The sequence below is a fragment of the Staurois parvus genome, unplaced genomic scaffold (assembly GCF_062004578.1).
Source record: "Staurois parvus isolate SC_StPar_1 unplaced genomic scaffold, SC_StPar_1.0 ptg000202l, whole genome shotgun sequence".
Lineage (NCBI taxonomy): Eukaryota > Metazoa > Chordata > Amphibia > Anura > Ranidae > Staurois > Staurois parvus.
Window position 1 is genome coordinate 3,251,088 of NW_028317998.1, and position 17,050 is coordinate 3,268,137.

The following is a 17,050-nucleotide window of genomic DNA, read 5'->3' on the forward strand; positions in this document are numbered from 1 at the left end:
ATGGGGGTAAGGGGTTAATTTCAAAATACTGCCAGTTGTAAGCTGTTCATGAAAGAGAGCAAAATCACACAATAGTGTTCATTTTTATTACTTATTACAGCCACAGCAGAATCTACAACACTTACAAGAAGGTAAAACATGCAGCAGGATAAAAACCCCATATAACATCCAGCAAAAAGAAAAACCAGCACTATATTCAGCCAGTATACACTATATTACCAAAAGTATTGGGATGCCTGCCTTTACATGCAGAACGCAAACTTTAATAGTATCCCAGTCTTAGTTCGTAGGGTTCAATATGGAGTTGGCGCACCCTTTGCAGCTATAACAGCTTCAACTCTTCTGGGAAGGCTGTCCACAAGGTTTAGGAGTGTGTCTATGGGAATGTTTGACCATTCTTACATATGCGCATTTGTGAGGTCAGGCACTGATGTCGGGCGAGAAGGCCTGGCTCCCAGTCTCCACTCTATTTCATCCAAAAGGTGTTCTATCAAGTTAAAGTCAGGACTCTGTGAAGGCCAGTCAAGTTTCTCTACTGCAAAATAGCTCATCCATGTCTTTATGGACATTGCTTTGTGCACTGGTGTGCAGTCAAGTTGGAACAGGAAGAGGCCATCCACAAACTATTTTCACAAAGGTGGGAGCATGAAATTGTCCAAAATGTCTTGGTATGTTGACGACTTAAAAGTTCCCTTCAATGGAACTAAGGGGCCAAGCCTAACCCCTGAATGACAACCCCACACCATAATCCCCCCTCCACCAAACCTTACACTTGGCACAATGCAGTCAGGCAAGTACCTTTCTCCTGGCAACCACCAAACCCAGACACGTCCATCGGATTTCCACATAGATAAGTGTGATTCATCACTCCAAAGAACACGTCTGCACTGCTCTAGAGTCCAGTTGCAGCATGCTTTACGCCACTGCATTCAATGCTTTGCATTGCATTTGGTGATGTAAGGCTTGGATGCAGCTGATCGGCCATGGAAACCCATTCCATGAAGCTCTCTGCACACTGTTGTTGTGCTAATCTGAAGGTCACATGAAGTTTGGAGGTCTTTAGCTATTGACTCTTCAGACTGTTGGGAACTTCTGCGCACTGTGCTTTTTAGCATACGTTGACCCAGCTCTGTCATTTTATGTGGCCTACCACTTCATGGTTGAATTGCTGTTAATACCAATTGCTATCACTTTGTTATAATACCACAGCTGACCGTGGAATATTTAATGGATGGACTTATTGCACAGGTGTTAAGCTATCACGGTACCATGCTTTTGTCGAGAGAAGTCTGGGTTAACTACTCCTTTCAACTCATGGTAGCAGCAAACCGCAAACTCGTTACAAGTGGTAACATGTAAAATTAATATATGAGATGACTACACTGCTACTGATGAAAGGATATGAAGGATATGAATGAATATGAAACTGATAAATATACAAAGAAAAGCGATTAGCCTTTTGCCTAAAAGCAAATCCAGACCTAGTCATATCCCTAAAAATAATGATCATTAAAATAAATAACATAAATGTATTAGCTTAGTGAATTGAGCCTCCTTTACAGTATACTATTTGCAAAAGTTCTGAGGCATATTCATAAATAATGTTTGGATGTCCACCCCCTAGCTATAATGCTTATAATGTTGCAGTGAACAAGTGGAGAGGTGCAATAGGAAGAAGGGTCAGCAGCACACCAGAGGATAGATGCATATAGTGTGTACTTATTGATCCATAGGACACACAAAACACCAGGACATGAATACAGGACCTGTTAACGCGTTTCACACAATCTCGTGCTTAATCATAACCAATTAACCATTAAGCACGAGATCATGTGAAAAGCATTAATAGGTCCTGTATTCATGTCCTGGTGTTTTGTGTGTCCTATGGATCAATAAATACACACTATGTTCATCCATCCTTCGGTGTACGGCTGACCCTTCTTCCTATTGCATCATGTATGGTGGCGAGCCAGAGCCTGCACCTGTTGTGGATTGATCTGGATTGTTTTCCTGAGCGGTGTACCTTTGTTCTTTGAACAAGTAGAGAGGTACTGGATTAAGTACTGTAGGTGGAATGTAACAATATATTACATGACAAAGTGAAGGGACCCATGACAAATCACTGTCTTGCATGCCAATTTTAGTACCTCTTCAGTTATGCCCTCTGCATAAAAATGTGTGCTATAAACAGCAATCTAGTAAGAGAATTACATGCAGTAAGGGTATTGTATATCTTCTCACAATAAAATTAAAACATGAAAATCTTGACAACTAAATGCATGGAATGTTTTAAGATACCTGGAAATGGGTTTAACTAGGCAACATGTATTCAAATTCACTAAATTGCAATATATCATATATGCCTAGATGGGTAAGTGCAAAATGGACCTAAAACAATCAAAATCAGAATTTCCTATTGGAATTCTGGATGTCCCTAAGAACCCCTGGTGGGCCCTCTTACGTTCACTGAATTGTGGAATCCTGGATACAGATGCACTATCTTTAGATTGATAGAGTTAGTTTTTGATGATCAGGCTGGGAGGGTGAAGGGTTGGCCTACCCAAGAAGGTAGGCCTGTGATTTAAACCGATTTCATAACCACTCATACTGTGTGATACTTGTACTGATACGGTGTGAAGCAGAGCCTATTTTTCTTTTTTGTTTCTTTCTTCTTTTTGTCATGCCTTATATCCACTCCATTTAATGATATTTTATAACTCACCATCTCATATACTTCAATTGCTTGTTCTCCTAGATGCAAATCCCTTAAAACCAATCTCTTTAAAAGAAGTTTATCCTGCCTCCACATAACGAATTCATTTTCTAGTTTCTCCATCAGCTCTTCCCCCCCACAGTTATTACCACACAGGGGCGGACTGACCATTTGGAAACTCAGGCACTGCCCGAGGGCCCAGGGTCACTAGGGGGCCCCATGAGATGCCCCTGGTACCTTTTTCATAGGTTTTTTTTTTAGTTTGGGCAAGGACACAGGGGCCCCATGATCCCCTATTGCCCGGGGGGCCCCATGAGTTGTCAGTCCGCCCCTGTTACCACAGGTATCACTTGACCCTACCTTTTAGATTGTAAACTCTAACAAGCAGGGCCCTCTGATTCCTCCTGCATTGAATTGCACTTTGTAAAGTGCAGTGCAAACTGTTGGCGTTATATAAATCCTGTATAATTTTAATCATGTGAAGTTAAGTTTTATTAGCATGCAGTTTCCAGATGTATGTCTTCCTTATAGGTCACCTAACTTTGATACATAAGAAATGCAATATTGTCAGATGTAACCTCAGACCTCAAATTTTTCCTATTCTCGGTTGCCTACAAAGTAATTATTTTTCTTTGACAGCTATACTTCTGACATTTGTTTAACATCGTAAGTATCAATTGAGAATGCATTATACTCTATAATGGAATAGCCATGTCAAGCTTTGGAAATACTTTTATTTGAAGTTCCATTAAAATGTTGAAACAAATAATTAATAACAGTTTTAGGTGGGTTGATAAAAAAACAGTCATACTGGTCCCTCAAGATTACCTCAAGGTATAATCTTCGCAGCCTTTGTACAAATTCAAACCTTGTAAAACATCAACAGCAAAAGGTATATTCTACGTTGGCATTAAGACAAACTAATCTTTATAAAACTCAGCCCTCTGCTAAGGTTTGTTGAAACCTTCTACTGCTTGGATTTGTGCAACCCTATTTCCCACAACATATCTAGTAGTTGACTTTATTTGGTGAATGCATGCATTTGTATTGGCCAAAAAGTATATTTAACCCAACTGAACCCTCTGTTCAGATCAGCTAAGTACATTTTAGATGCATCAAAACAAATGATGTGCAACGTCTTACAATTAATTTTCTTAAAAAAACAGCCACAGCCCACAAAGCATTCATATGGCAAAATAATGGCTAGCAATCTTATTCACAGCATTTGAAAGACAAGTTTCTACAATGTACATCACTGCCATTCCATCAAAAAAGACAAATCTTATCAATGAAATGACCATTTCAAGTCAGTTCATATCATCCAGTCCCCCCTCCTAGCTTTGATCTGACAGCTATCCATATTTCTAACATCTAATGTAACCACAGAACAAATGCTATGGAAGGAGGGAGCAGGATGAAATGAGCTGCCTGAGACAATGATTTCAATTGCTTTACTGTTTCTGCTATAACATTTCAGGATGAATTACTCCACAGTGCCACCAGCTACAAAGGTCAGTGTGGGCTTGCTCTTGTTAATATGTACACATTCTTGAATGTCTATGTAACAGCTTCAGTTCACATACTGTATATTGCTCACTGCACACATTAACATAAAAAATATATTCACATATCCTGGCATAAAAATACCAGTATGGCTATAAGAAGAAGGACATGAGTATACAGACAGTGTATGTGCGCCTAGGCTACATCCCTTATAACACAGTTGGTACAGATTGCAGTTTATTTAATAAAGCAGTACAAGGGACAATAATTTTGTTCAAATGAATGTAGCCCATACCAACTAATTTGATTTCCGTTGTCAGGCTTCTGTCCCTTTGTTTTCACCTTGTTTTCATTTGTCCAGTAACATATCTCCTGTATTAGGGTGCCTCCTCTCTGGATGAAGAATCACCAGAGACACATTTTGGATAATAGCATTGTAAGGCTGGCGGAAGGGAATGTTAGCTGTTCTAGCAGATTTAGATACACTAACAAAGTAAAGCAAATGTCTAAGTACCACTTAATAAGCAATTACAACAGTTTTTTTCCTTTTGGGGTAAAGGTTTTATAAAAAATAAAAGTGGATTATTTTAAGCTCGGCTGTCAGTGTTAAATGGTTTGTCTTAACCCTCTAATTGCTACATCTGCAGGACAACTTGTTATATTGAAAAGCAACAGACTTACAACTTATTTGCCAGAAAATAAAAGAAAGTAAGCTTAAAAAAGAAAACTAATGCAGCCATCACATCTAAAATTTGGTAAACTGCATATTATAAAATGTTTACTTGTAGGTTTAAAACCACTTTAAAGCTGATATTTACATAGTAAGTCACCCAGGCTTTAGGGGGTTCTGGAGTGGTCTTCAAAAGCATCAATATACATGTCGGTACCTGAGCACCTGTGAGTGCCTGCTACTAAAGGTGACTGAATAAAAACCTACATGCTATTACAGGCACACTTTAAGAACTGTATTCAGTTTTGTTGACAACATGTTTTATAGAGAACATTCCTTCTGAAACTGCTAAACACCACAATGCCAAGACTAGTACCAGTGCTACAAGCCTTGCATTTAGTAATCAAAGCTTACCTGAGATCTCCAGCTACACTTTCCCCGTGCATCTCTGAAAATGGATATCTTTACACACTGATTCAATGAACCATTCTTCAAGCTGGCGCACGGGGAATGCTGTTGTGGAGCAGAAAGTATCTAAGAACTTACTTAATCCCACATTATGCTTATTAAAAGGAAGCTCCAAGCTAATCTAGAAAATAAGGATTGGAGGATCAGTAGAAAATGTCTAAAAACTGTCGACAAGTATGTGGTTCCTAATCCTCTGATCTGCTATTAAGTGTCTTATGCCAACAGCCTGTCTGGGAGTGCGGTCTGTGCCTCAGCCTACATAAGAAATGCATGCATGTGTGCCCTATATTCTTTCCTACTTATGAAGTGCATGGAACATCTTTCTGTGGACCAAAGAAGCATACAATCCAAGGTTCCCACCACCATCATACTGTATAGGTAGGAAAATACAAACTAAATGCAGATTTCTTCACAAGCCTTTGTAGGCTTGTGCTAGCAGCTAGTTGGGATAATAACTGGGGATTGTATTTCAGACCATAGAATTTACAGAAGTAATTTCTTTTAGATAGATGATCAGAGTATGATGGCATCAAAATTACAGTAAAAACTATCACGGTCGCTTTTTCCTGCTCCTTCAATCCAAACGTCCTGGATTAACTTGGATTGACCCTTTAAAAACAATAAGTGCATTCGCACAAGTGAATGAACTTTGCTGGTATAAAAAAAATGGTAAAAATTCAAAATCCCCATGACTGTGCAACACACAAAACAGCATCTTTATGGTGGATATTTTTTCACTGATAATGTTAAAATATTTGGGAACAAATAAAAGCTAACTGCCATCTCAATTCCTACTGAATTCCAATTATTATTACACACCTGTAGAAATTGCATTAAAATTTAATGGTGGTCTTTAGATTCTTGCACATCTTAAGACCTTACTAATACCCACAGTAGGGAGTAAGTTCCTGGCCAAATGGCAGAAACAATGTAATTATATGGAAATGTTAAGAGAAGTGCACCAGCCCAAAAAGAGAAAACACTACTAAATTTAGCACGGGAACTTGGTAAAACCCTAGAGAGACCAATAACAAAAGTCTGTTCTGGCTAATGGAAACCTATGGTTCCAAACTGATCTTGCTTGGGTGAAAGTTGCCACCATCCTAACTCAGGAAGCAAAGCGGTTTTTGCAGAGAAATACAGAAATCTTCTTTAGACCTGCCAGGTTATTAAACATGTCATCCTCACAGAACACAATGTGAAGATCCTTGTGAAAACATATCTCATTGCTGAAGCTCCTAAAAAGGTCATTTGAGAAAAACTTAGGATATGCCAGCACTGCAGGTCATGGAGGAATCGAAGATTGAAGGTCAAGTAGTACAACTGTGTTAGTATCAAAGCCAAAATGCACCTTGTGGTTCTGTAAATACTTTGGAATACTCAATGAAGTATCTAAGCTTGATGTGTAACCCATGCCCTGGATGGACAAATTTATATAAGGGTTGGGACCAGCCCTAGAAATCACCACACTGGACCTCACCAAGGGATACAGCAGATACTCTGGACCAAAGGAGTCAGGCAAAAAATCTTATTCTCCACTTCGTAGTGCCAGTTCTAGAATGCTATGTGGGTTACATTCTGCAACTGCTGCTTCTTAAAAGGAAAAGAGATACATTGCTACTCCCTCATCAAAAATTTACTTTAGTTTATCTTGATAGAAAAGTTACCTTTAGCACAGATTGGGAGTCCCCTCTTCTCTGGGTTCAAAAAGTGTTAGACTCTTTAAGGAGAAGGGGTAATATTGTCAACCCTGAGAAATGTGCATTTGGAATGGAAGAAGCAAGGTACCAGGGGTACATTGCTGCTAAGAGGTACTTTCTGCTAGGCAGGAGATTTAGTCTGATGTCAAACTATGCCACATTGCCAGGATGAAACAAAAACAGGCCAATGCAAAACTGACCTCATGTTCCTGTCTCTCCACCACCTCCAGTTTGAGGTGCGGGAAATATGAGATATGTACAGGACACCAGGGATGAGTGAAATATCTTCTCATTATTTGGATTATGGTTCCTTTAAGAGACAGTAGAGGCTTCATAGACCTATAGGAGGGATCAAATGCAGGAAACTCCAAAGCACATGTGGAGTAGTAGGAATTGAGTGTGAGTAAGTATATGAATAAAGCGGTTTGAGCTGCTGAATTGCTGAACACTGTAAAGGTCAGTCTTTGCCGGGAAATAGTCAAAGTTCTTTGGACTGTGATAATCCCTCCTGTGGGTAAAACCCCCGAGTCAGCGAGACCTTATTTTATTTAGTTTGTGCTGATTACAAGCTGACTTCTGTTATTTGTGCTTGATAAAAGCCATATTTTTGGTTTAATGCAGGAAGCATTATTTTGTTGCCCTTCTTGAAATATAAAGCCTGTTACTGTTTATTGTACTTTTGGAAAAATAAAACCTCTTTCCGTTTAATGTAGGTCAGCCTTCAAAAGCAACAACTATAGTCTGAATGCAAAGACCCAAATGCCAAATTTCACTAAAATTACCAAAACGTTTTGAGGCCCAGAAAACTACATATATGATTGCTCGGGGAATGACAAATCACAGCTCATCGCAAGGAGAATTGAAATACAGGCTGAATAACCAGCAAGTCCAAAGTCTACACCACTGTGCCCCACCCAGCCCCAAACATCAGCCATATAGAATATAATATACCAGCGTCTGAACATTCACTATAAAATAGACCTTTCAGTAACTTGAGATTTAAGCCATTCAGAAATGGAAATCTCTTGTACAAAATGTCTATTTTGTGTTTAAAATGCATGTTTAACATTTGAATTTCAATGTAACATTTTCAGACATATTCCCTTAAAATTACACATTGTAAGATAGTACACTTGAATTCATTTATCAAAGATGAAGGAAAGGGAAATTAAGAAGTAGTATTTAACTTCTGTATATTGCACTAAAAATTGTATCTAAAATCTGATTGGCTGATATAGACAAAAGGTATTTTCGTGTTCTCTTATTTTAAACTCGAATTTCAGTGTACATTTGCCATTTACCAATAAAATAGAGTGTTAATTCACAAATTCATCAATTTACAAAGTAAATTGCATTACGGAAAATGGTTAAAATCCCTGTCAGTTTTTTTTCTGCCATCTCCTGTGGATATAACAAGAGGGAAGAGGAAATCTCTCCAAAGTAAAATTCTCTATTAGACAGTTGTCACCATAACAAGTGTCCTCCTGGGAGATTTCCTCTTTCCCCATTTTGGTAATTACCAGGATAAATTTATAGGGTGAATCTTTCTAGTGGGAATACAGACAGAAATAAACTCTTACCACTTCCTAAATGTTTTTAGACACCCTTTAAGAAACTTTAAGACATTTCATCAAGTAAAACAAATTTGTATAAATACCATCATGAACTTTTAAACTATGCATCTATTTATGAAGGTTACTTAAATTCAAAAACTGTATGTTCACAAAAATTTTACTGCTAAAATTATCAACACTGAAATGTAACATAATTAAAGGATTGCACTAAATAAAGCAAGGTTGCCAACCATCTAGAAATTTACAGGCTGTTTACATAGGCAGACAAATTAAATAAACATAAAGATGATCTAAAACCAATTTGATTTTTAATCTTTTAAAACATTTTACATGTTCTTAACTGATAATTTATGTCTGTTTTTTATATATTTAACATATGAAATAGGATTCACAGAACACTATCGATTTTCTATAGTGAGACCACAGCAGAAGTTTTTTTCCTTTGATACTCTGTCTTTGATTGAAAATCTGGAAAAAGAAAGGAAGATGTGCTACCCCTCTCACTAATTTTTGTGTGTACCTTTCAGTTTGCGCTACCTACCTCTGTAAACAATAGGAATGTTACTGCACGATGTGGAGGGAACTAAAAATCATGTCAAGGAGCTGAGAACTATATGAGAATACTGGATAGGAGAATAGGGTTTGTGGGCTATATTTTATGTTTACCTGATTTAAATAAATATAGTATATAGCCCTGACCATAATAGATTTTAAAAGAGATGCCTTTTAAAGGTAATGCTAATGTAGTAAAATGTGTAATACTTTTTTCTGCAGCGTCAGCTTTAGTATCATGAAGTATTAACCACTCACAGCAATTCTGTAACATCTAAACACTATATACCAACATCTAAGCAACAGCAACATAATATATCACAAATCGCTATACAGTGTAACACCAAACTAGCTATGCATTACACATGTTACATATAACAGTTACATAGTATTAAATAATATAGTTGCTAAAGTGCTAATTGTAAAGGGCACTGCAATGAAACAAACTATTCTAGCAGCTTAGACAAGGTTCACACTTTCTGTTTCCATTTCCATGCGTTATTTTAACTCGACTTTTGGTGCATGTCAATGCATGCTTTGAACAACTGTGTTGAAACACATTTTTAGTGTGTTTTTCATGTTTGTGTTTGGCAATAAAGAACTATCTAGGCTTGTTAACAGGGGCTAGAAAGACATGAGGATGCATGCAAAAAGCATTATACATGCATTCTCGTGTGTTACTATTAACTTCTATGCACCTCAATATGCACCAAAGTGGACAAAAATGGACATGGGCTACTTTTCAAAAAGCACTCTGTGATGCACTGTACAGATGGAAACAGGTTCAATCTATAATTATGCCTTTGATGCATTTTCGCAAGTTCAAACGCTTTCATTAAAATGCAAATGTATGAGTAGGGTCATGTGTCTGTTAAATATGTTGAGATATCCTTGATCTTTTTTTTAACAATTTTTTTTTTAGAGAAAACAATTAAATGTTGGCAACCCTGCAACAAAGTGACTATCCAAGTAGTACTGAGAAGCTCTAAAGTGCTGGGCCTTTTTGGAGAGAGTTTATACCTTCATAGATAGAAACTTATACTAGGTGTAAAATGTAATTTTCTAGTAAATAGCAATAAAGAAAAACAAAACAGCAAGCAATGGAGATATTGTATTCTAAATAGATCAAAGTAGATTAAAATGTTTGTAAAGCTTTTTGTTTTTCAATGAAATAATAAATATGTTTTACTTACCTGTTCTGTACAAAGCGCCCTCCAAACCTCCTCTTCTCGAGTCTCTTGCTGTGCTCTGGGCTCCTCCTCCTCCAGGTGCACCACCATAGGAAGCCATTTCTTATGGGGCGCTCCATTGGGCTTGCTCCTAAGCCTGGTTGTGTGCGTCTATTGACACACGCAGCACCGCTGAGCCCATCCCCCACTCTCTTCTCACAGGATTGGATTGACAGCAGCAGTAGCCAATGGCTTCCATTGCTGCCTCTGTGAGCAGAAAGGAGAAAGCCACTGCAGATGGCCACAGTGCTGGATCAAGATCTGACTTTACCTTGATGTAGACAATGCATTAAGGTTTAAAATGTCCAGCCTTTAGAACCACTTTAAATATAGTATATAGTTATCCAGTAAGACTGGTCAAAAGCATTGAGATTCTGGGTTTGTTTCTTTTTTTGGTATATTATCAATACTACTCTACCAGTCAAGACTTGTCAGTTTACCTACACTTTTACTGCAATTTTAAGTGTATTTCCACTTGTGCAGTCAATTTGGGTCAGGACCTACTAACATTGCTGCTCAACTTTTTAAGTGTTTTTAAACCAGCTACTTAAAGAAGCTTCCCCCTATGTAATGTTCAAAAGGAACTTTACCAGGTTATCCAAAAATTAAAAGTTAGCATTAGTTCACTACTGCACAACTACTGCACATGCGCAAGACCACCAATGTGGGGGGGACTGGCCAGAAGCCCACTGGGATGTGTAACATATCCCAGGAGGCTTTGGGGCAGACCACGCACTACTTTATACTTACTTAGGTAAGGAATGAAGAAATATTAGCAAGTACCTACTGAAAAAAATACTTTCTAGCAAAAAAAAAAAAAATTTTTAAATGGAACTAGGAGAGTTAAGGTGGCCATAGATGACTCCTTTTTTTTCGATCACAAGGGAGGTGGATTGAGGAATACTCCCCGCTGGGACATTATGTTCTGACAGCAGGATGCCTCCACTGTCATAATAAACTGATCAGTGGCTACAGTTTGTTGGTTGTAGTTGCTGATCGACAATGTTTTCCAACATTCCTGCTCGACAGAAGTCGATCTAATGATCCACTTCTGCCTAACAGGGAAGGCCATACATAGATTGACCATATAAAGAAAAAAAAAATCTGTGCTTCCTAAAAATAAATCATGGAAATAATATTATGTGTTGCCACTAATGCGCTGTGGGAATGCACTTTGGATATTTTATACATAGATAGTATATCAAAATTTGTCTAGTCCCTGCTGAACTGGATGAATTTCAGTCCATATATGGCCAGCTTTAGAATATTGGCATTTATTGTTTGTGAGTGTGCAGTGTGTAGTTAATGTCCACCTTAATTAACCCCGTATGTACTGGATTGCACCTAAAATAGTTATAGATCTTGAGGCTTGGATACTGCACTGCATGCTAATGAGTTAAAACTGACTCTGTCTCCAGTGTGTAGGTCTGAAATTGTTCAGAGTTGCTTAGAGTTCCATGTGTAAACCTGTTCCAAAGAAGCAAATGTAAAGGTATGTATTTTTTTTTAATTTTTGTTACATACGCTGTTTGAATGGGAACACAAAACAAACATTTAGCAGGGTTTTCTCAAAAGTGACCGCAGAGGTGGAAATGCACTTTTAGGAGACAATCTTTTGAGGATTGTGAGGTACACATCTTGGACAGAGAGGACAACTGGTTAAAAAAAGGCATGAAACAGGCCATCTACATCAAACTGGGACAATCATCCCAGAACAGATATTGGGGGCTTTCTATACCATCTATCTTCCACATATAATGCCACTTTATTATCTTTATTATATATCTTTATTACCCCTGGGAATTGATAACAATTCACAATGTTAGCCATGTAAATAGAAGAATTAACACCTATACAGATATCTTGTTACCTAGGATGGAATTATGTAACTAGAACAGAGTGATTCCACAACTTTTACATTTCCCTTCATCTACACAATCCATGTGATTGGATTAAAGTGTCTGTGCTATCTATGTGGATATAAATGCTGGGGTATTTCCCAACACCTATTAGAGCTACAAAAGTGACTTGGGGAAGCCACAAATCATCTTCAAAATCTGAGAAACCCACAGGAACCTTCTTCTGTTTTGTATTTAAGGGGATTTTTCACAGTCAAAGAAATTGGAAACACCTTTGATGTGGGTGATGTTCCAACCAGCATTGGGCTATTAACCCTCAGCAATCATCTGTTAACTAGAAATTTTAGAGGAGTATCGTCAAACTCCAACAATCTTTGGGGTCAGAAATGCATAGGTACAATGCAATGGTAATATATAGCAATCAGAACTGATTCCTGAAAACATGAAATCCCTTTGAGATTACTTTGTTAAAGGCCAACTCCACTCAAGTAGTGGAGTTGGTCTAATATTTCAGTTTTGGGGGACTGCTGGCAAAAATGTGGCTAGTGCTGGGCAGGTACCCCACATTTGTTGGTGGGTGCCCCGATTGCCCACTTTTTTTGTTTATTATGACACTTATGCAGCTGTCAGCTCCTGTCCCAACCACCAGCCTGTCAGACCTGTAGTTGAGGGGCGTGCTCTGAAAACTCCTCCTTGTCTTCATGCTACAGATCACACAGGTGGTGCCTTCCAGTATGTGGGGACAGAAGCCAGCAAGTGCATAACTGACATATGGAAAGAAATTGTAGGTGGTCACAGCATGGGGACCCAGGCCCACCAGCAGATGCAGTGCAGTGGTTTATTGGGTACATTTCAAGGAGGGGTGCAGTTTTGTCCTGGTGGGTGTGTGTGGGGGGGATTGTATAGGGAAGATGGAAAAATGTTTTTGGGAGGCACTCTCTGCCTTCTTTACTCTTGACCCCTACACTGTATGTGTTACATGCTACTGGTCCCAGCACTCTGTACATTACTTACTCCTGACCCCTGCATCCTGTGTGTTATGTCTTCCTGACTCCTGCCCTCTGCGCTCTGTGTTACCTACTCCTGAACCCATGCATTACTTATTCTTGACCCAGAGCATAGTAGGCTTAGGTTTCATTTAACCATACTCCATTAAGCTCCTCCCATGAAATTAGGCCACACCCACAAGTTTCAGCAAAGTACTACACCATAGCTCTCCTCAGGGTGCTGAAGGGTACTCCAGGACTTTCACACCTGTAGAAATGCTTCTGACTGTTGGCAAACTGAATGACATGCTAACATTTTAGGTGTATCAAGATATCTACTGGCATCATCTCAAAACCAGAATTTTAGAGTGTTGCTGTCACATAGTTTTTGGTGGATTATTTGTAATGTGGAATAAATGCAATAGGGAGTATATGGTATACACAAGAACGTAATATGCTTTTATGAGGAGGAGGTTAAAGACCAACTACTTTAGCAGTGCGAATCAGCAGCACCAACCAAAGCTGAAAAGGCATTTTTTGGAAAGAGTTGTCATTTTAAGAGTGATATACAGTTTGTCTGCTAACAGAAAGCTGTGTTGGAATAAAAATTATACATACAAAAGTTGATTCTTTTATACTCACAGCAATTTGGTTTTGTGAATGAGCTTCCATCATATTCCATTGTATTAGTAAATTTTTGGTGTCAGAGGAAGCAAGGTTATATGCACAGTTGAGATTGACACTATTTCCTGCAGTCACATTGATCACTGGGTTTGGTATTGTCACTGTTACGCAGTGGGCCAAGCCTATAGAGAGATAACGTGTTAGGTATAATCAAGCCAGATTAATTGCTTTACAGCTCTTATCTATCCTGCAATGTAGATCATCATTTGTCACATATGTATTTGTCTAAAACCAATTAGTCATTTAAATACTGATCTCAAGTGTTACAGAATACACAAAAAACTGACAGTACATTGAAGGGTTTATATCTTAGCAGATAAGATATTGCTACCATTTTTGAGAAGTAACGTATGTTGTACTAATCCTAAAGTAGTCACAGCTGCTTTTACAAAAGTCTGTATTATACGTAAATCCCACATTTAAAATCTAATAAAACAAAGCTATATGTCATAAAACATTTATATACAGACATTTTTTTCATACATACTATGTATGTTATTTCATACATCCTGAGTTACAGAAGCATGGAAGTGGTCAACACCACATGTAGCACTGACATTTCTCTAGGAATGCAATGGTCACAGTGTCCATTTTAGAGCTCCTTACTACACATGCATGACAGTGATTCTAAATCATTACTCGGTTCCTCACATCCTTTAATCTAACACAATATTATTTTTTGGAAGAACATTAGAGACCAAGCACTAATTTGAAATCCCACTACTCGACAGAGTATAGAATTTAATAAAGTGCTTTGTTTTTTCTGTTGAAAATTCTCTTTTTGGCTAATATCGTTTTTTAAGTTCTAAGTTCTAAATCACACTATCAATTTTGGGAAACCCCCTCTACCGCCTTAGATGTCAGACCCCCTTAGTTAGACCCCCCCACCAGCAATTAATTGCTTTGTGGGTCTAAACGCAAAGAATTATTTAATAAAGATTAACTTCCGGATTCTGCTGTCAAAAAATAGTTTTGACCAGGTTAACCTTTTGTGCCATTATTGTAGTTTCTTTAGTATTGCTGTGTACAACCCACAAAAAGCTGCTTTTAAAGCTTGTTACATACATATAAGTATGCACGGGTATGAATACATTGGCCGTACAAGAATTTTTTAAGCAGCCGGTAACAAACTTCTCTAAAGCCTGCAATATGGTTAAGACTCAGTTGGGAGTGATCTAGTAATTCTGCATACTAGTCAAATCCACATCAAAAGAGCATCCAAAGATTTTGTATATATCTTTTGAATTTTCTTCAGATTCTATCAAAGCTGTAGTTATTATTACCTGTAAAGCTCAATAGCAGGAACAGTATCCTGAGATAGAATGAATGCATGGCGTCAAGATGCATAGACTGTGAAGTACCAGGTGCTTTCGTGGTTTAGCTTGAATCGTTTGTGACTTCTACTCACAGTTTCCATTTATCACTGAGCATCAATAAATCAACAAGGGCTTTTTCACACACAGGTTTTATCAAGCACACTCCCCAGACATCTCCCAATATGGCTCTGTGGGTATTTGTGTTTTCAGTTGAACTATATATCTGGGTGTGTGCACCTGATACATTTGTAATCTGTATTAACCCGTCTTTTCTGGAAGGGAATTACACACTCATTGAATTATATATGAATGACTAATTGCATAATGCTAGTATGAATTAGTATGCAACGTTGGTGGTTGTCCACAGCTGGATTTAATGGTTTATCAACAAAGCATCATTTTATAGAGTGATTCTAAATGTGAAAGTCACATCTGCCTACCCAAAAGTCCACCCAAAAGCAGAATTTTGATTACAGATGGCTTCTTAAATTTCTTGGATACACCAACAGTGAGATCACCCTGCTGCTGTGTACCTTCAAGCTTTAATAGTATCCACCTACAGTACCTTTGCATAGTCCTAACATTCTGTAATCCAACAGTTACAGTGAAACCATCTTTTAACATTCACAGTAGTTATGCAGACCCAGGAACTAAAGTACGAAGGCCTTACCGATAAAAGAACATCACAATGCTAAAAAGAATACCTAAGAATAGAGTTTTATTGGGTACTAAAAACATATTTCATTTGTTCTTTTAAAATGACCTTCAATGATTTCAAAGACATATGAGCAGTGCATATAATTCTGTTGCTGAAGCTATTTACAATGCTAGTGTAAGTGATTATAGAAAATGTTCTGCTTTGCCACAATTTTATTCAATTACATAAAGTGAAGGAAATAAATATTTGATCCCCTGCTGATTTTGAATGCTTGCTGAAATGACCCAAAACACATGGCCAAGGCAACAAAGGAGTGGCTCAAGAAGAATCACATTAGGGTCCTGAAGTGGCCCAGCCAGTCTGCAGACCTTAATCTGATTGAAAATCTGTGGAGGGAGCTGAAAGTTCGAGTTGCCAAACATCAGCCACCAAACCTTAATGACTTGGAGAGGATCTGCCAAGAGGAGTGGACCAAAATCCCTCCTGAGATGATGGCAAACCTGGTGGCCAACTACAGGAAACGTCTGACCTCTGTGATTGCCAACAAGGGATTTGCCACCAAGTACCAAGTCATGTTTTATGAAGGGGATCAAATACTTATTTCCCTCATGAACATACAAATCAGTGCAGAATTTGTTAGACATGCATTTCTTTAGAATTTTTTGTTGCCATTCTGTGTCTCAGTATTACAATACACCTACCATTCGATTTTTAGACTGATCATTTCTTTGTGAGTGAGCAAACGTTCAAAATCTGCTGGGGATAAAATACTTATTTCCTTCACTGTATGGCAAGTCATAGCTTTTGTACCTGTTCACTTATTTAAAAATGTGTGCACGGGAAATTAAGGTTCATTGTTATGGTACAAGTATACATGCAAATACAGGGTCATAACTGGACAACATACTTCCATTGTATACAAGCTTTGCCCCTTCTGTCATGTAGATATTTTAGTAAAAATCTGTTCTACAATGTGCTGTGAGGCAGCATGCTGCCTTCTTTAAATAACTTATATAAAACAACTTTTCAATCATACAGACCACTAAACTAAGGAAAGGAGAAATGGTTTCATAGTCCTTGAAGCATAATGAGTCTTCTGATTCCATTTGACATTTGTCTCTGTCCTCTGTGCTTCTCT

At 38.1% G+C, this 17,050-nt stretch overlaps 1 protein-coding gene across 1 annotated transcript in view; it reads right to left on the reverse strand.

Moving 5' to 3' along the window:
- Window positions 1–15,363, reverse strand: part of VSIG1 (V-set and immunoglobulin domain containing 1) — a 28,573-nt gene extending 13,210 nt beyond the window's left edge. Inside the window, exons 1-2 of the mRNA XM_089678304.1 lie at window positions 15,222–15,363; window positions 13,897–14,060 (exon numbers count right to left, since the gene is read on the reverse strand). Coding sequence (XP_089534430.1) covers window positions 13,897–14,060; window positions 15,222–15,285 — 228 coding nt within the window. The 5' untranslated portion in view covers window positions 15,286–15,363. The remainder of the gene's footprint in view (window positions 1–13,896; window positions 14,061–15,221) is intronic.
- Window positions 15,364–17,050: the final 1,687 nt, after the last annotated feature.